Source organism: Oncorhynchus mykiss, chromosome 1 (assembly GCF_057628025.1).
Source record: "Oncorhynchus mykiss isolate SJ-2025 chromosome 1, ASM5762802v1, whole genome shotgun sequence".
In the NCBI taxonomy this organism is placed as follows: domain Eukaryota; kingdom Metazoa; phylum Chordata; class Actinopteri; order Salmoniformes; family Salmonidae; genus Oncorhynchus; species Oncorhynchus mykiss.
This window is the reverse complement of record NC_143022.1, coordinates 1,697,310-1,717,336: the sequence shown is the minus strand read 5'-3', so window position 1 is coordinate 1,717,336 and position 20,027 is coordinate 1,697,310. Positions and strand designations below refer to the sequence as shown.

Below are 20,027 nucleotides of genomic sequence, written 5' to 3'. Positions count from 1 at the left end.
GAGTATGGTTCCCAATCAGAGGCAGCTGTCTATCGTTGTCTCTGATTGGGAATCATACTTAGGCAGCCTTTTTCCCACCTGTGTTTGTGGGTAGTTATTTTCTGTTTAGTCTCTGTTACCTGACAGAACTGTTCGCTTTCGTTTTGTTACTTTGTTAGAGTGTTTTTTTGATAATAAAAGAAATCATGAACACTTTTCACACTGCGCTTTGGTCCACTCCTTCCGATGACAGGTGACAGACGACACTTATGAGTCATCTAATCACTTATGAGACACTGTTTACCAGGGAGGGAAGCCAGGACACTGTTTACTAGGGAGGGAGGCCAGGACACTGTTTACCAGGGAGGGAGGCCTGGACACTGTTTACCAGGGAGGGAGGCCAGGACACTGTTTACCAGGGAGGGAGGCCAGGACACTGTTTACCAGGGGAGAGGCCAGGACACTGTTTACCAGGAGGGAGGCCAAGACACTGTTTACCAGGGAGGGCTGCCTGTACGCTGTTTACCAGGGAGAGAGGCCTGGACACTGTTTACCAGGGAGGGAGGCCAGGACACTGTTTACCAGGGAGGGAGGCCTGGACACTGTTTACCAGGGAGGGAGGCCTGGACACAGTTTACCAGGGAGGGAGGCCAGGACACTGTTTACCAGGGAGGGAGGCCAGGACACTGTTTACCAGGAGGGAGGCCAGGACACTGTTTACCAGGGGGGAGGCCAGGATACTGTTTACCAGGGAGGGAGACCAGGACACTGTTTACCAGGGAGGGAGGCCTGTACGCTGTTTACCAGGGAGGGAGGCCAGGACACTGTTTACCAGGGGGGAGGCCTGTACGCTGTTTACCAGGGAGGGAGGCCAGGACACTGTTTACCAGGGAGGGAGGCCTGTACGCTGTTTACCAGGGAGGGAGGCCAGGACACTGTTTACCAGGGGGGAGGCAGGACACTGTTTACCATGGGGGAGGCCAGGATACTGTTTACCAGGGAGGGAGGCCTGGAAGCTCCATGTTGTATGATATCTCTTTCTCTCTGTCTCTTTTTCTCTCCATCTCTCTCTCGCTCTCTCTGTCCTCTCTCTGTCCTCTCTCTCTGTCCTCACTCAGTCCTCTCTCTGTCATCTCTCTCTGTCCTCTCTCTCTGTCCTCTCTCTGTCCTCTCTCTCTGTCCTCTCTCTCTGTCCTCTCTCTCTGTCCTCTCTCTGTCTCTCTCTCTGTCTCTCTCTCTGTCCTCTCTCTGTCCTCTGTCCTCTCTCTGTTCTCTATCTGTCTCTCTCTCTCTGTCCTCTCTCTGTGCTCTCTCTGTCTCTCTCTGTCCTCTCTCTGTCCTCTCTCTCTGTCCTCTCTCTCTGTCCTCTCTCTCTGTCCTCTCTCTGTCCTCTCTCTCTGTCCTCTCTCTCTGTCCTCTCTCTGTCCCCTCTCTCTGTCCTCTCTCTCTGTCCTCTCTCTCTGTCCTCTCTCTCTGTCCTCTCTCTCTCCCTCTCTCTGTCCTCTCTCTCTGTCCTCTCTCTCTGTCCTCTCTCTCTGTCCTCTCTCTCTCCCTCACTCTGTCCTCTCTCTCTGTCCTCTCTCTGTCCTCTCTCTCTCATGTTGCTTTATGACACTGAACTTCAATTCATATTCAATAATTCATATTATTAACTGATCACTGTATTAGCTGTGAAACTGCCTAATAAACTGCCTTAATTTTGCTGGACCCCAGGATCCATAATAAATACAAATACAAATACAAATGGTAGGGAATAGGCTATCAAGGCCTATAACTTCCAGATAAATTACCCCGAGAGAAATTGAGGAAGTTGAATAATGATAAATTCACCTGATTCTCAGAAAACCATTAACTCTGGATTAACTCCCGATAATTCATCTGATTCTCCAGTCCAAAGCATGTCGGCAACCGCTTTAGATGACCTCTCATCACTGTGCCGCTAAGGCTGCTTTATTTGATATTTGATATTATTATTTGATGTGATATTATTATTTGATATTTTGACATCAGATCCTTTTCAGAGCTGATCTGATTGACCGAAAGATCCAAATTGGACTGCGTGGGGCCTCCCGAGTGGCGCAGCGTTGTAAGGCACTGCATCACAGTGTTGAGCGTCACTACAGCCTGGGGTTCAATCCCAGGCTGTGTCATTACCGGTCGTGACCGTGAGTCCCATAGGGCGGTGCACAATTGGGCTAGCGTCGCCTGGATTAGGGGAGGGTTTGGCTGGGGGGCTTTACTTGGCTCATCACGCTCTAGCATCTCCTTTTGGCGGTTCGGCTGGCTTAGCCAGCAGGTGTTAAGAAGCGCGGTTTGGTAGGTCATGTTTCGGAGGACACGTATGACTCGACGTTCGCCTCTCCCGAGCCCGTTGGGGAATTGCAGAGATGAGACAAGATCGTAATCAAGATAAAAAAAATACAAAATGAATAAATTATGAATTGGGCTGCGTGTCTAAACGCAATCAGAGTGTATGCTATGAGGGGGAAATTCCTGCAGCTGTGAGAGAGAGGGTGATATATATTACCATTCAATTTATACAGTACTTTTAGTATTGTAGTATATAGCAGTGATGTTCATAAATAACATGGTCAAATAATAATAATCACATGCAGAACAGTTGAAACTGGAGCAGCAGCACGGCCAGGTGGACTGGGGACATGTTCCTAGGGCTCAGGTCCTCCGAGAGAGAGAAAGAAAAAAAAGAGAGAGAATTAGAGAGAGCATACTTAAATTCACACAGGACACCGGATAGGACAGGAGAAGTACTCCAGATATAACAAACTGACCCTAGCCCCCCGACACATAAACTACTGCAGCATAAATACTGGAGGCTGAGACAGGAGGGGTCAGGAGACACTGCGGCCCCATCTGATGACACCCCCGGACAGGGCCAAACAGGAAGGATATAACCCCACCCACTTTGCCAAAGCACAGCCCCCACACCATTAGAGGCAGAGAATCCCAGTGGAAAGAGGGGAACCGGCCAGGCAGAGACAGCAAGGGCGCTTCGTTGCTCCAGAGCCTTTCCGTTCACCTTCACACTCATGGGCCAGACTACACTCAATCATATGACCCACTGAAGAGATGAGTCTTCAGTAAAGACTTAAAGGTTGAGACCGAGTTTGCGTCTCTCACATGGGTAGGCAGACCATTCCATAAAAATGGAGCTCTATAGGAGAAAGCCCTGCCTCCAGCTGTTTGCTTGGAAATTCTAAGGACAATTAGGAGGCCTGCGTCTTGTGACTGTAGCGTACGTGTAGGTATGTACGGCAGGACCAAATCAGAGAGATAGGTAGGAGCAAGCCCATGTAATGCTTACTCCCAGGGGAGCCCCCAGGACTGAGAAAGCTTTCTCCCAGGGGGACCCCCAGGACTGAGAAAGACTACTCCCAGGGGGGCCCCCAGGACCAGGGCTTAGAAAGAATACTCCCAGGGAGGCCCCCAGGACTGAGAAAGATTTCTCCCAGGGGGGCCCCCGGGACTGAGAAAGACTACAACCAGGGGGGCACCCAGGACTGAGAAAGACTAATCCCAGGGGGGGCCCCAGGACCAGGACTGAGAAAGACTACTCCCAAGGGGGCCCCCAGGACTGAGAAAGACTACTCCCAGGGGGCCCCCCAGGACTGAGAAAGACTACTCCCAGGGGGGCCCCCAGTACTGAGGAAGATTTCTCCCAGGTGGGCCCCCAGGACTGAGAAAGACTACTCCCAATGGAAACCCCAGGACTGAGAAAGATTTCACCCAGGGGGGCCCACATGACTGGGTTGGTAATATGACTGGGGGTTAAATAAGGGTTGGTAACATCACCAGGGTCAAAATAAGGGTTGGTGACATCACCAGGGTCAAAATAAGGGTTGGTAACATCACCAGGGTCAAAATAAGGGTTGTAACATCATCAGGGTCAAAATAAGGCTTGGTAACATCATCGGGAGTTAAATAAGGGTTGGTAACATCATCAGGGTCAAAATAAGGGTTGGTAACATCACCAGGGTCAAAATAAGGGTTGGTGACATCTTCAGTGTCAAAATAAGGGTTGGTAATATCATCAGGGTCAAAATAAGGGTTGTAACATCATCAGGGTCAAAATAAGGGTTGTAACATCATCAGGGTCAAAATAAGGGTTGGTAATATAACTTGGGGTTAAATAAGGGTTGGTAACATCATCAGAGTCAAAATAAGGGTTGGTAACATCATCAGGGTAAAAATAAGGGTTGGTAATATCACTGGGGGTTAAATAAGGGTTGGTACCATCATCAGAGTCAAAATAAGGGTTGGTAACATCACCAGGGTAAAAATAAGGGTTGGTAACATCATCAGGGTCAAACTAAGGGTTGGTAATATCACCAGGGTCAAAATAAGGGTTGGTAACATCACCAGGGTCAAAATAAGGGTTGGTAATATTACCAGGGTGAAAATAAGGGGTGGTAACGTCATCAGAGTCAAAATAAGGGTTGGTAATATTACTGGGGTTAAATACAGGTGGGTAACATCACTGGGGGTATAAGGGTGGGTAACATCACTGGGGGTATAAGGGTTGGTAACATCACTGGGGGTTAAATAAGGATGGGTAACATCACTGGGGTTAAATAAGGGTTGGTAACATCACTGGGGGTTAAATAAGGGTTGGTAACATCACCAGAGTCAAAATAAGGGTTGGTAATATCAACAGGGTCAAAATAAGGGTTGGTAACATCACCAGGGTCAAAATAAGGGTTGGTTACATCATCAGAGTCAAAATAAGGGTTGGTAACATCATCAAGGTCAAAATTAGGGTTGGTAAAATCGCTGGGGGTTAAATAAGGGTTGGTAACATCACTGGGGGTATAAGGGTTGGTATATCATCAGGGTCAAAATAAGAGTTGGTAACATCATCAGAGTCAAAATAAGGGTTGGTAACATCATCAGGGTCAAAATAAGGGTTGGTAATATCACTGGGGGTTAAAAAGGGTTGGTAACATCATCAGGGTCAAAATAAGGGTTGGTAATATCACTGGGGGTTAAATAAGGGTTGGTATTATCACCAGGATCAAAATAATGGTTGGTAACATCATCAGAGTCAAAATAAGGGTTGGTAACATCATCAGGGTCAAAATAAGTGTGGGTAATATCACTGGGGGTTAAATAATGGTTGGTAATATCACTGGGGGTATAAGGGCTGGTATATCATCAGGGTCAAGATAAGGGTTGGTATCATCATCAGGGTCAAAATAAGGGTTGGTAATATCACTGGGGGTTAAATAAGGGTTGGTAGCATCATCAGGGTCAAAATAAGGGTTGGTAATATCACTGGGGTGATAATAAAGGTGGCTAACATCATTGGGGGTATAAGGGTTGGTAACATCACTGGGGGTTAAATAAGGATGGGTAACATCACTGGGGTTAAATGAGGGTTGGTAACATCAATGGGGGTTAAATAAGGGTCGGTAACATCATCAGAGTCAAAATAAGGGTTGGTAACATCATCAGGGTCAAAATAAGGGTTGGTAACATCACCAGGGTCAAAATAAGGGTTGGTAACATCATCAGGGTCAAAATAAGGGTTGGTAATATAAATGGGGGTTAGATAAGGGTTGGTAACATCATCAGGGTCAAAATAAGGGTTGGTAATATCACTGGGGTTAAATAAGGGTGGGTAACATCACTAGGGGTATAAAAGGTGGGTAACATCACTGGGGTGTAAGGGTTGGTAACATCACTTGGGTTATAAGGGTGGGTAACATCACTGGGGGTAAAATAAGTGTTGGTAACATCACCAGAGTCAAAATAAGGGTTGGTAATATCACCAGGGTCAAAATAAGGGTTGGTAACATGACCAGGGTCAAAATAAGGGTTGGTAACATCATCAGGGTCAAAATAAGGGTTGGTAATATAAATGGGGGTTAGATAAGGGTTGGTAACATCATCAGGGTCAAAATAAGGGTTGGTAATATCACTGGGGGTTAAATAAGGGTTGGTAACATCATCAGAGTCAAAATAAGGGTTGGTATTATCACCAGGGTCAAAATAAGGGTTGGTAATATCACTGGGGGTTAAATAAGGGTTGGTACCATCATCAGAGTCAAAATAAGGGTTGGTAACATCACCAGGGTAAAAATAAGGGTTGGTAACATCATCAGGGTCAATCTAAGGGTTGGTAATATCACCAGGGTCAAAATAATGGTTGGTAACATCATCAGAGTCAAAATAAGGGTTGGTATTATCACCAGGATCAAAATAATGGTTGGTAATATCACTGGGGGTTAAATAATGGTTGGTAACATCACTGGGGTATAAGGGTTGGTATATCATCAGGGTCAAGATAAGGGTTGGTAACATCATCAGGGTCAAAATAAGGGTTAGTAACATCACCAGGGTCAAAAAAAGGGTTGGTAACATCACGGGGGTATAAGGGTTGGTATATCATCAGGGTCAAAATGAAGGTTGGTAACATCATCAGAGTCAAAATAAGGGTTGGTAACATCACTGGGGGTTAAAAAAGGGTTGGTAACATAATCAGGGTCAAAATAAGGGTTGGTATTATCACCAAGATCAAAATAATGGTTGGTAACATCATCAGAGTCAAAATAAGGGTTGGTAACATCATCAGAGTCAAAATAAGGGTTGGTAATATTACTGGGTTTAAATAAAGGTGGGTAACATCACTGGGGGTATAAGGGTTAGTAACATCATCAGGGTCAAAATAAGGGTTGGTAATATATATGGGGGTTAAATAAGGGTTTGTAAATCATCAGGATCAAAATACGGGTTGGTAATATCACCAGGGTCAAAATAAGGGTTGGTAACATCATCAGAGTAAAAAAAAAGGGTTGGTATTATCATCAGGGTCAAAATAAGGGTTGGTATCATCATCAGGGTCAAAATAAGGGTTGGTAATATCACTGGGGGTTAAATAAGGGTTGGTAACATCATCAGGGTCAACATAAGGGTTGGTAATATCACTGGGGGTTAAATAAGGATGGGTAACATCACTGGGGTTAAATAAGGGTTGGTAACATCAATGGGGGTTAAATAAGGGTCGGTAACATCACTGGGGGTAAGATAAGTGTTGGTAACATCACCAGAGTCAAAATAAGGGTTGGTAATATAACCAGGGTCGAAATAAGGGTTGGTAACATCATCAGAGTCAAAATAAGGGTTGGTATTATCACCAGGATCAAAATAATGGTTGGTAACATCACCAGAGTCAAAATAAGGGTTGGTAATATCACCAGGGTCAAAATAAGGGTTGGTAATATCACTGGGGGTTAAATAAGGGTTGGTAACATCACGGGGGTATAAGGGTTGGTATATCATCATGGTCAAAATAAGGGTTGGTAACATCATCAGAGTCAAAATAAGGGTTGGTAACATCATCCGGGTCAAAATAAGGGTTGGTAATATCACTGGGGGTTAAATAAGGGTTGGTAACATTATCAAAGTCAAAATAAGGGTTGGTATTATCACCAGGATCAAAATAATGGTTGGTAACATCATCAGAGTCAAAATAAGGGTTGGTAACATCATCAGAGTCAAAATAAGGGTTGGTAATATCACTGGGGGTTAAATAATGGTTGGTAACATCACTGGGGGTATAAGGGTTGGTATATCATCAGGGTCAAGATAAGGGTTGGTAACATCATCAGGGTCAAAATAAGGGTTGGTAATATCACTGGGGTGATAATAAGGGTTGGTAACACCATCAGAGTCAAAATAAGGGTTGCTAATATTACTGGGGTTAAGTAAAGGTGGGTAACATTACTGGGGGTATAAGGGTGGGTAACATCATTGGAGGTATAAGGGTTGGTAACATCAATGGGGTTAAAAAAGGGTTGGTAACATCAATGGGAGTTAAATAAGGGTTGGTAACATCACTGGGGGTAAAATAAGTGTTGGTAACATCACCAGAGTCAAAATAAGGGTTGGTAATATCACCAGGATCAAAATAAGGGTTGGTAACATCATCAGAGTCAAAATAAGGGTTGGTATTATCACCAGGGTGAAAATAAGGGTTGGTAACATTATCAGAGTCAAAATAAGGGTTGATAACATCATCAGGGTCAAAATAAGGGTTGGTAATATAAATGGGGGTTGAATAAGGGTTTGTAACGTCATCAGGGTCAAAATAAGGGTTGGTAATATCACCAGAGTCAAAATAAGGGTTGGTAATATCACCAGGGTCAAAATTAGGGTTGGTAAAATCGCTGGGGGTTAAATAAGGGTTGGTAACATCACTGGGGGTATAAGGGTTGGTATATCATCAGGGTCAAAATAAGGGTTGGTAACATCATCAGAGTCAAAATAAGGGTTGGTAACATCATCAGGGTCAAAATAAGGGTTGGTAATATCACTGGGGGTTAAAAAGGGTTGGTAACATCATCAGGGTCAAAATAAGGGTTGGTAATATCACTGGGGGTTAAATAAGGGTTGGTATTATCACCAGGATCAAAATAATGGTTGGTAACATCATCAGAGTCAAAATAAGGGTTGGTAACATCATCAGGGTCAAAATAAGTGTGGGTAATATCACTGGGGTGATAATAAAGGTGGGTAACATCACTGGGGGTATAAGGGTGGCTAACATCATTGGGGGTATAAGGGTTGGTAACATCACTGGGGTTATAAGGGTTGTAACGTCACTGGGGTTATAAGGGTTGGTAACATCACTGGGGGTATAAGGGTTGTAACATCACTGAGGTTATAAGGGTTGGTAACATCACTGGGGGTATAAGGGTTGTAACATCACTGAGGTTATAAGGGTTGGTAACATCATGGGTTGAAATATGGGTTGGGAACATCACTGGGGGTATAAGGGTTGTAACATCACTGGGGATATAAGGGATGGTAACATCACGGGTTGAAATATGGGTTGGTAACATCACTGGGGGTATAAGGGTTGTAACATCACTGGGGGTATAAGGGTTGGTAACATCACGTGTTGAAATATGGGTTGGTAACATCACTGGGGGTATAAGGGTTGGTAACATCACTGGGGGTATAAGGGTGGGTAACATCACTAGGGGTATAAGGGTTGGTATATCATCAGGGTAAAAATAAGGGTTGGTAACATCACTGGGGGTTAAATAAGGGTTGGTAACATCACCAGTGTCAAAATAAGGGTTGGTAATATCACCAGGGTCAAAATAAGGGTTGGTAACATCATCAGAGTCAAAATAAGGGTTGGTAATATCACCAGGGTCAAAATAAGAGTTGGTAACATCACCAGGGTCAAAATAAGGGTTGGTAAAATCACCAGGGTCAAAATAAGAGTTGGTAACATCATCAGAGTCAAAATAAGGGTTTGTTATATCACCAGGATCAAAATAAGGGTTGGTAATATCACCATGGTCAAAATAAGGGTTGGTAACATCACCAGGGTCAAAATAAGGGTTGGTAACATCACTGTGTGTTAAAGAAGGGTTGGTAACATCACTGGGGGTATAAGGGTTGTAACATCACCAGGGGTTAAATAAGGGTTGGTAACATCACTGGGGGTATAAGGGTTGGTAACATCACTGGGAGTATAAGGGTTGGTAACATCACTGGGGGTATAAGGGTTGGTAACTTCACTAGGGGTATAAGGGTTGGTATATCATCAGGCTAAAAATAAGGGTTGGTAACATCACTGGGGGTTAAATAAGGGTTGGTAACATCACCAGGGTCAAAATAAGAGTTGGTAACATCATCAGTGTCAAAATAAGGGTTGGTAATATCACCAGGGTCAAAATAAGGGTTGGTAACATCATCAGAGTCAAAACAAGGGTTGGTAATATCACCAGGGTCAAAATAAGGGTTGGTAACATCACCAGGGTCAAAATAAGGGTTGGTAACATCATCAGGGTCAAAATAAGGGGTTGTAATATCACCAGGATCAAAATAAGGGTTGGTAATATCACCAGGGTCAAAATAAGGGTTGGTAACATCATCAGAGTCAAGATAAGGGTTGGTAATATCACCAGGGTCAAAATAGGGGTTGGTAACATCACCAGGGTCAAAATAAGGGTTGGTAATATCACCAGGGTCAAAATAAGGGTTGGTAACATCACCAGGGTCAAAATAAGAGTTGGTAACATCACTGTGTGTTAAATAAGGGTTGGTAACATCATCAGGGTCAAAATAAGGGGTTGTAATATCACCAGGATCAAAATAAGGGTTGGTAATATCACCAGGGTCAAAATAAGGGTTGGTAACATCATCAGAGTCAAGATAAGAGTTGGTAACATCATCAGTGTCAAAATAAGGGTTGGTAATATCACCAGGGTCAAAATAAGGGTTGGTAACACCATCAGAGTCAAAATAAGGGTTGGTAATATCACCAGGGTCAAAATAAGGGTTGGTAACATCACCAGGGTCAAAATAAGGGTTGGTAACATCATCAGAGTCAAGATAAGGGTTGGTAATATCACCAGGGTCAAAATACGGGTTGGTAACATCACCAGGGTCAAAATAAGGGTTGGTAATATCACCAGGGTCAAAATAAGGGTTGGTAACATCACCAGGGTCAAAATAAGGGTTGGTAACATCATCAGAGTCAAGATAAGGGTTGGTAATATCACCAGGGTCAAAATAAGGGTTGGTAACATCACTGTGTGTTAAATAAGGGTTGGTAACATCACTGGGGGTATAAGGGTTGTAACATCACCAGGGGTTAAATAAGGGTTGTAACATCACCAGGGGTTAAATAAGGTTTGGTAACATCACTGGGGGTATAAGGGTTGTAACATCACCAGGGGTTAAATAAGGTTTGGTAACATCACTGGGAGTATAAGGGTTGGTAACATCACTGGGAGTATAAGGGTTGGTAACATCACCAGGGTCAAAATAAGGGTTGTAACATCACCAGGGGTTAAATAAGGTTTGGTAACATCACTGGGAGTATAAGGGTTGGTAACATCACTGGGGGTATAAGGGTTGGTAACATCACTGGGGTTAAATAAGGGTGGGTAACATCACTAGGGGTATAAAAGGTGGGTAACATCACTGGGGTGTAAGGGTTGTTAACATCACTTGGTTTATAAGGGTGGGTAACATCACTGGGGGATAAATAAGGGTTGGTAACATCACCAGGGTTTAAATAAGGGTTGGTAACATCACCAAGGTTTAAATAAGGGTTGGTAACATCACCAGGGGTTAAATAAGGGTTGGTACAATCACTGGGGGTTAAATAAGAGTTGGTAACATCACTGGGGTTATAAGGGTTGTAACGTCACTGGGGGTATAAGGGTTGGTAACATCACTGGGGGTATAAGGGTGGGTAACATCACTGGGGGTATAAGGGTTGTAACATCACTGAGGTTATAAGGGTTGGTAACATCATGGGTTGAAATATGGGTTGGGAACATCACTGGGGGTATAAGGGTTGGTAACATCACTGGGGTTATAAGGGTGGGTAACATCACTAGGGGTATAAGGGTTGGTATATCATCAGGGTAAAAATAAGGGTTGTAACATCACCAGGGGTTAAATAAGGTTTGGTAACATCACTGGGAGTATAAGGGTTGGTAACATCTCTGGGGGTATAAGGGTTGGTAACATCACTGGGGTTAAATAAGGGTGGGTAACATCACTAGGGGTATAAAAGGTGGGTAACATCACTGGGGTGTAAGGGTTGGTAACATCACTTGGTTTATAAGGGTGGGTAACATCACTGGGGGATAAATAAGGGTTGGTAACATCACCAGGGTTTAAATAAGGGTTGGTAACATCACCAAGGTTTAAATAAGGGTTGGTAACATCACCAGGGGTTAAATAAGGGTTGGTACAATCACTGGGGGTTAAATAAGAGTTGGTAACATCACTGGGGTTATAAGGGTTGTAACGTCACTGGGGTTATAAGGGTTGGTAACATCACTGGGGGTATAAGGGTGGGTAACATCACTGGGGGTATAAGGGTTGTAACATCACTGAGGTTATAAGGGTTGGTAACATCATGGGTTGAAATATGGGTTGGGAACATCACTGGGGGTATAAGGGTTGTAACATCACTGGGGATATAAGGGATGGTAACATCACGGGTTGAAATATGGGTTGGTAACATCACTGGGGGTATAAGGGTTGTAACATCACTGGGGGTATAAGGGTTGGTAACATCACGTGTTGAAATATGGGTTGGTAACATCACTGGGGGTATAAGGGTTGGTAACATCACTGGGGGTATAAGGGTGGGTAACTTCACTAGGGGTATAAGGGTTGGTATATCATCAGGGTAAAAATAAGGGTTGGTAACATCATTGGGGGTTAAATAAGGGTTGGTAACTTCACCAGTGTCAAAATAAGGGTTGGTAATATCACCAGGGTCAAAATAAGGGTTGGTAACATCATCAGAGTCAAAATAAGGGTTGGTAATATCACCAGGGTCAAAATAAGAGTTGGTAACATCACCAGGGTCAAAATAAGGGTTGGTAAAATCACCAGGGTCAAAATAAGAGTTGGTAACATCATCAGGGTCAAAATAAGGGTTTGTTATATCACCAGGATCAAAATAAGGGTTGGTAATATCACCATGGTCAAAATAAGGGTTGGTAACATCACCAGGGTCAAAATAAGGGTTGGTAACATCACTGTGTGTTAAAGAAGGGTTGGTAACATCACTGGGGGTATAAGGGTTGTAACATCACCAGGGGTTAAATAAGGGTTGGTAACATCACTGGGGGTATAAGGGTTGGTAACATCACTGGGAGTATAAGGGTTGGTAACATCACTGGGGGTATAAGGGTTGGTAACTTCACTAGGGGTATAAGGGTTGGTATATCATCAGGCTAAAAATAAGGGTTGGTAACATCACTGGGGGTTAAATAAGGGTTGGTAACATCACCAGGGTCAAAATAAGAGCTGGTAACATCATCAGTGTCAAAATAAGGGTTGGTAATATCACCAGGGTCAAAATAAGGGTTGGTAACATCATCAGAGTCAAAACAAGGGTTGGTAATATCACCAGGGTCAAAATAAGGGTTGGTAACATCACCAGGGTCAAAATAAGGGTTGGTAATATCACCAGGGTCAAAATAAGGGTTGGTAACATCACCAGGGTCAAAATAAGGGTTGGTAATATCACCAGGGTCAAAATAAGGGTTGGTAACATCACCAGGGTCAAAATAAGAGTTGGTAACATCACTGTGTGTTAAATAAGGGTTGGTAACATCACTGGGGGTATAAGGGTTGTAACATCACCAGGGGTTAAATAAGGGTTGTAACATCACCTGGGGTTAAATAAGGTTTGGTAACATCACTGGGTGTATAAGGGTTGTAACATCACCAGGGGTTAAATAAGGTTTGGTAACATCACTGGGAGTATAAGGGTTGGTAACATCACTGGGGGTATAAGGGTTGGTAACATCACCAGGGTCAAAATAAGGGTTGTAACATCACCAGGGGTTAAATAAGGTTTGGTAACATCACTGGGGGTATAAGGGTTGTAACATCACCAGGGGTTAAATAAGGTTTGGTAACAACACTGGGAGTATAAGGGTTGGTAACATCACTGGGGGTATAAGGGTTGGTAACATCACTGGGGTTAAATAAGGGTGGGTAACATCACTAGGGGTATAAAAGGTGGGTAACATCACTGGGGTGTAAGGGTTGGTAACATCACTTGGGTTATAAGGGTGGGTAACATCACTGGGGGATAAATAAGGGTTGGTAACATCACCAGGGTTTAAATAAGGGTTGGTAACATCACCAAGGTTTAAATAAGGGTTGGTAACATCACCAGGGGTTAAATAAGGGTTGGTACAATCACTGGGGGTTAAATAACAGTTGGTAACATCACTGGGGTTATAAGGGTTGTAACGTCACTGGGGGTATAAGGGTTGGTAACATCACTGGGGGTATAAGGGTGGGTAACATCACTGGGGGTATAAGGGTTGTAACATCACTGAGGTTATAAGGGTTGGTAACATCATGGGTTGAAATATGGGTTGGGAACATCACTGGGGGTATAAGGGTTGTAACATCACTGGGGATATAAGGGATGGTAACATCACGGGTTGAAATATAAGTTGGTAACATCACTGGGGGTATAAGGGTTGTAACATCACTGGGGGTATAAGGGTTGGTAACATCACGTGTTGAAATATGGGTTGGTAACATCACTGGGGGTATAAGGGTTGGTAACATCACTGGGGGTATAAGGGTGGGTAACATCACTAGGGGTATAAGGGTTGGTATATCATCAGGGTAAAAATAAGGGTTGGTAACATCACTGGGGGTTAAATAAGGGTTGGTAACATCACCAGTGTCAAAATAAGGGTTGGTAATATCACCAGGGTCAAAATAAGGGTTGGTAACATCATCAGAGTCAATATAAGGGTTGGTAATATCACCAGGGTCAAAATAAGAGTTGGTAACATCACCAGGGTCAAAATAAGGGTTGGTAAAATCACCAGGGTCAAAATAAGAGTTGGTAACATCATCAGGGTCAAAATAAGGGTTTGTTATATCACCAGGATCAAAATAAGGGTTGGTAATATCACCAGGGTCAAAATAAGGGTTGGTAACATCACCAGGGTCAAAATAAGGGTTGGTAACATCACTGTGAGTTAAATAAGGGTTGGTAACATCACTGGGGGTATAAGGGTTGTAACATCACCAGGGGTTAAATAAGGGTTGGTAACATCACTGGGGGTATAAGGGTTGGTAACATCACTGGGAGTATAAGGGTTGGTAACATCACTGGGGGTATAAGGGTTGGTAACTTCACTAGGGGTATAAGGGTTGGTATATCATCAGGCTAAAAATAAGGGTTGGTAACATCACTGGGGGTTAAATAAGGGTTGGTAACATCACCAGGGTCAAAATAAGAGTTGGTAACATCATCAGTGTCAAAATAAGGGTTGGTAATATCACCAGGGTCAAAATAAGGGTTGGTAACATCATCAGATTCAAAATAAGTGTTGGTAATATCACCAGGGTCAAAATAAGGGTTGGTAACATCACCAGGGTCAAAATAAGGGTTGGTAACATCATCAGGGTCAAAATAAGGGGTTGTAATATCACCAGGATCAAAATAAGGGTTGGTAATATCACCAGGGTCAAAATAAGGGTTGGTAACATCACCAGGGTCAAACTAAGGGTTGGTAATATCACCAGGGTCAAAATAAGGGTTGGTAACATCACCAGGGTCAAAATAAGAGTTGGTAACATCACTGTGTGTTAAATAAGGGTTGGTAACATCACTGGGGGTATAAGGGTTGTAACATCACCAGGGGTTAAATAAGGGTTGTAACATCACCAGGGGTTAAATAAGGTTTGGTAACATCACTGGGGGTATAAGGGTTGTAACATCACCAGGGGTTAAATAAGGTTTGGTAACATCACTGGGAGTATAAGGGTTGGTAACATCACTGGGGGTATAAGGGTTGGTAACATCACCAGGGTCAAAATAAGGGTTGTAACATCACCAGGGGTTAAATAAGGTTTGGTAACATCACTGGGGGTATAAGGGTTGTAACATCACCAGGGGTTAAATAAGGTTTGGTAACATCACTGGGAATATAAGGGTTGGTAACATCACTGGGGGTATAAGGGTTGGTAACATCACTGGGGTTAAATAAGGGTGGGTAACATCACTAGGGGTATAAAAGGTGGGTAACATCACTGGGGTGTAAGGGTTGGTAACATCACTTGGGTTATAAGGGTGGGTAACATCACTGGGGGATAAATAAGGGTTGGTAACATCACCAGGGTTTAAATAAGGGTTGGTAACATCACCAGGGTTTAAATAAGGGTTGGTAACATCACCAGGGGTTAAATAAGGGTTGGTACAATCACTGGGGGTTAAATAAGAGTTGGTAACATCACCAGGGGTTAAATAAGGGTTGGTACAATCACTGGGGGTTAAATAACAGTTGGTAACATCACTGGGGTTATAAGGGTTGTAACGTCACCAGGGTTGGTATATCATCAATAAGGGTTGGTAACATCACCAGGGTCAAAATAAGAGTTGGTAACATCATCAGTGTCAAAATAAGGGTTGGTAATATCACCAGGGTCAAAATAAGGGTTGGTAACATCACCAGGGTCAAAATAAGGGTTGGTAATATCACCAGGGTCAAAATAAGGGTTGGTAACATCACCAGGGTCAAAATAAGAGTTGGTAACATCACTGTGTGTTAAATAAGGGTTGGTAACATCACTGGGGGTATAAGGGTTGTAACATCACCAGGGGTTAAATAAGGGTTGTAACATCACCAGGGGTTAAATAAGGTTTGGTAACATCACTGGGGGTATAAGGGTTGTAACATCACCAGGGGTTAAATAAGGTTTGGTAACATCACTGGGAGTATAAGGGTTGGTAACATCACTGGGGGTATAAGGGTTGGTAACATCACCAGGGTCAAAATAAGGGTTGTAACATCACCAGGGGTTAAATAAGGTTTGGTAACATCACTGGGGGTATAAGGGTTGTAACATCACCAGGGGTTAAATAAGGTTTGGTAACATCACTGGTAGTATAAGGGTTGGTAACATCACTGGGGGTATAAGGGTTGGTAACATCACTGGGGTTAAATAAGGGTGGGTAACATCACTAGGGGTATAAAAGGTGGGTAACATCACTGGGGTGTAAGGGTTGGTAACATCACTTGGGTTATAAGGGTGGGTAACATCACTGGGGGATAAATAAGGGTTGGTAACATCACCAGGGTTTAAATAAGGGTTGGTAACATCACCAGGGTTTAAATAAGGGTTGGTAACATCACCAGGGGTTAAATAAGGGTTGGTACAATCACTGGGGGTTAAATAAGAGTTGGTAACATCACCAGGGGTTAAATAAGGGTTGGTACAATCACTGGGGGTTAAATAACAGTTGGTAACATCACTGGGGTTATAAGGGTTGTAACGTCACCAGGGTTGGTATATCATCAATAAGGGTTGGTAACATCACCAGGGTCAAAATAAGAGTTGGTAACATCATCAGTGTCAAAATAAGGGTTGGTAATATCACCAGGGTCAAAATAAGGGTTGGTAACATCATCAGAGTCAAAATAAGGGTTGGTAATATCACCAGGGTCAAAATAAGGGTTGGTAACATCACCAGGGTCAAAATAAGGGTTGGTAACATCATCAGGGTCAAAATAAGGGGTTGTAATATCACCAGAATCAAAATAAGGGTTGATAATATCACCAGGGTCAAAATAAGGGTTGGTAACATCACCAGGGTCAAAATAAGGGTTGGTAATATCACCAGGGTCAAAATAAGGGTTGGTAACATCACCAGGGTCTAAATAAGAGTTGGTAACATCACTGTGTGTTAAATAAGGGTTGGTAACATCACTGGGGGTATAAGGGTTGTAACATCACCAGGGGTTAAATAAGGGTTGTAACATCACCAGGGGTTAAATAAGGTTTGGTAACATCACTTGGGGTATAAGGGTTGTAACATCACCAGGGGTTAAATAAGGTTTGGTAACATCACTGGGAGTATAAGGGTTGGTGACATCACTGGGGGTATAAGGGTTGGTAACATCACCAGGGTCAAAATAAGGGTTGTAACATCACCAGGGGTTAAATAAGGGTTGGTAACATCACTGGGGGTATAAGGGTTGTAACATCACCAGGGGTTAAATAAGGTTTGGTAACATCACTGGGAGTATAAGGGTTGGTAACATCACTGGGGGTATAAGGGTTGGTAACATCACTGGGGTTAAATAAGGGTGGGTAACATCACTAGGGGTATAAAAGGTGGGTAACATCACTGGGGTGTAAGGGTTGGTAACATCACTTGGGTTATAAGGGTGGGTAACATCACTGGGGGATAAATAAGGGTTGGTAACATCACCAGGGTTTAAATAAGGGTTGGTAACATCACCAGGGTTTAAATAAGGGTTGGTAACATCACCAGGGGTTAAATAAGGGTTGGTACAATCACTGGGGGTTAAATAAGAGTTGGTAACATCACTGGGGTTATAAGGGTTGTAACGTCACTGGGGGTATAAGGGTTGGTAACATCACTGGGGGTATAAGGGTGGGTAACATCACTGGGGGTATAAGGGTTGTAACATCACTGAGGTTATAAGGGTTGGTAACATCATGGGTTGAAATATGGGTTGGGAACATCACTGGGGGTATAAGGGTTGTAACATCACTGGGGATATAAGGGATGGTAACATCACGGGTTGAAATATGGGTTGGTAACATCACTGGGGGTATAAGGGTTGTAACATCACTGGGGGTATAAGGGTTGGTAACATCACGTGTTGAAATATGGGTTGGTAACATCACTGGGGGTATAAGGGTTGGTAACATCACTGGGGGTATAAGGGTTGGTAACATCACTGGGGGTTAGATAAGGTTGGGTAACATCACTGGGGGTATAAGGGTTGGTAACATCACGGGTTGAAATATGGGTTGGTAACCTCACTGGGGGTATAAGGGTTGTAACATCACTGGGGGTATAAGGGTTGTAACATCACGGGTTGAAATATGGGTTTGTAACACCACTGGGGGTTAAATAAGGGTTGAGAGAGAGAGAAAGAAAGAGAGACAGACCACAGATACAAATTCCATCTAGATGCCCTAGAGCACACTAAAAACTATACATACCTCGGCCTAAACATCAGCACCACAGGTAACTTCCACAAAGCTGTGAACGATCTGAGAAACAAGGCGAGAAGGGCCTCCTATGCCATCAAAAAGAACATAAACTTCGACATACCAATTAGGATCTGGCAAAATAACCCATTTACCTTTATTGTTGTGAGGTCTGGGTCCACTCACCAACCAATAATTCACTAAATGGGACAAAATTTCAGCAAAATATCCTCAGTGTACAACCTAAAACACCAAATAATTTATGCAGAGCTGAATTAGGCCGATACCCGCTAATTATCAAAATCCAGAAAAGAGCCGTTAAATTCTACAACCACCTAAAAGGAAGTGATTCCCAAACCTTCCATAACAAAGCCATCACCAACAGAGAGATGAACCTGGAGAAGAGTCCCCTAAGCAAGCTGGTCCTGAGGCTCTGTTCACAAACACACCCCGCAGAGCCCCAGGATAGCAACACAATTAGACCCAACCAAATCATGAGAAAATAAAACGATAATTACTTTGACACATTGGAAAGAATTAACAACAAAAACAGAGCAAACTAGAATGCTATTTGGACTTAAACAGAGAGTACACAGTTGTAGAATACCTGACCACTGTGACTGACTCAAAATTAAGGAAAGCATTGACCATGTACAGACTCAGACCTGGCTCTCAAGAGAAGACAGGCTATGTGCCCACTGCCCACAAAATAAGGTGGAAACTGAGCTGCCCACAAATAATTTGAAAACAAATCCAATTTCTATAAACTCCCATATCTACTGGGTGAAATACCACAGTGTTGCATCATAGCAGCAAGATGTGTGACCTGTTGCCACAAGAAAAGGTCAACCAGTGAAGAACAAACACCATTGTAAAAACAACCCATATTTATGTTTATTTATTTTCCCTTTTGTACTTTAACTATTTGCATAACATTACAACACTGCATATATGCATAATATAACATTTTATATGTATTTTGTGAGTGTAATGTTTATTTTTTGTTATCTATTAAATTGCTTTGACAATGTAACCTATGTTCCCCATGCTAAGAAAGACCCTTAAATTGAAATTGAATTGAGAGACAGAGAGAGAGAGAGAGAGAGAGACAGAGAGAGAGAGAGAGAGAGAGAGAGACAGACAGAGAGACAGAGAGACAGAGAGAGAGACAGAGAGAGAGAGAGAGAGAGAGAGAGAGAGAGAGAGAGAGAGACAGACAGAGAGACAGAGAGACAGAGAGAGAGACAGAGAGAGAGAGAGAGAGAGAGACAGAGAGAGAGAGAGAGAGAGAGAGAGACAGAGAGACAGAGAGACAGAGAGAGAGACAGAGAGAGAGAGAGAGAGAGAGAGAGAGCTTTTATATGTGACCTTGACCTTAGAGATACTTTTTATTTCTCTATTTGGTTAGGTCGGGGTGTGATTTGGGTGGGCATTCTAATTTCTTTGTTGGCCTGGTATGGTTCCCAATCAGAGGCAGCTATCTATCATTGTCTCTGATTGGGGATCATACTTAGGCAGCCTTTTTTCCACCTTTAGTTTGT

General features: G+C 43.2%; 1 protein-coding gene across 1 annotated transcript in view; it reads left to right on the top strand.

Annotated features, from left to right (window-relative positions):
• Positions 1-3,501, top strand: part of LOC149985338 (uncharacterized) — a 175,620-nt gene extending 172,119 nt beyond the window's left edge. The window contains exon 4 of the mRNA XM_090182472.1: positions 3,308-3,501. Coding sequence (XP_090038598.1) covers positions 3,308-3,501 — 194 coding nt within the window. The remainder of the gene's footprint in view (positions 1-3,307) is intronic.
• Positions 3,502-20,027: the final 16,526 nt, after the last annotated feature.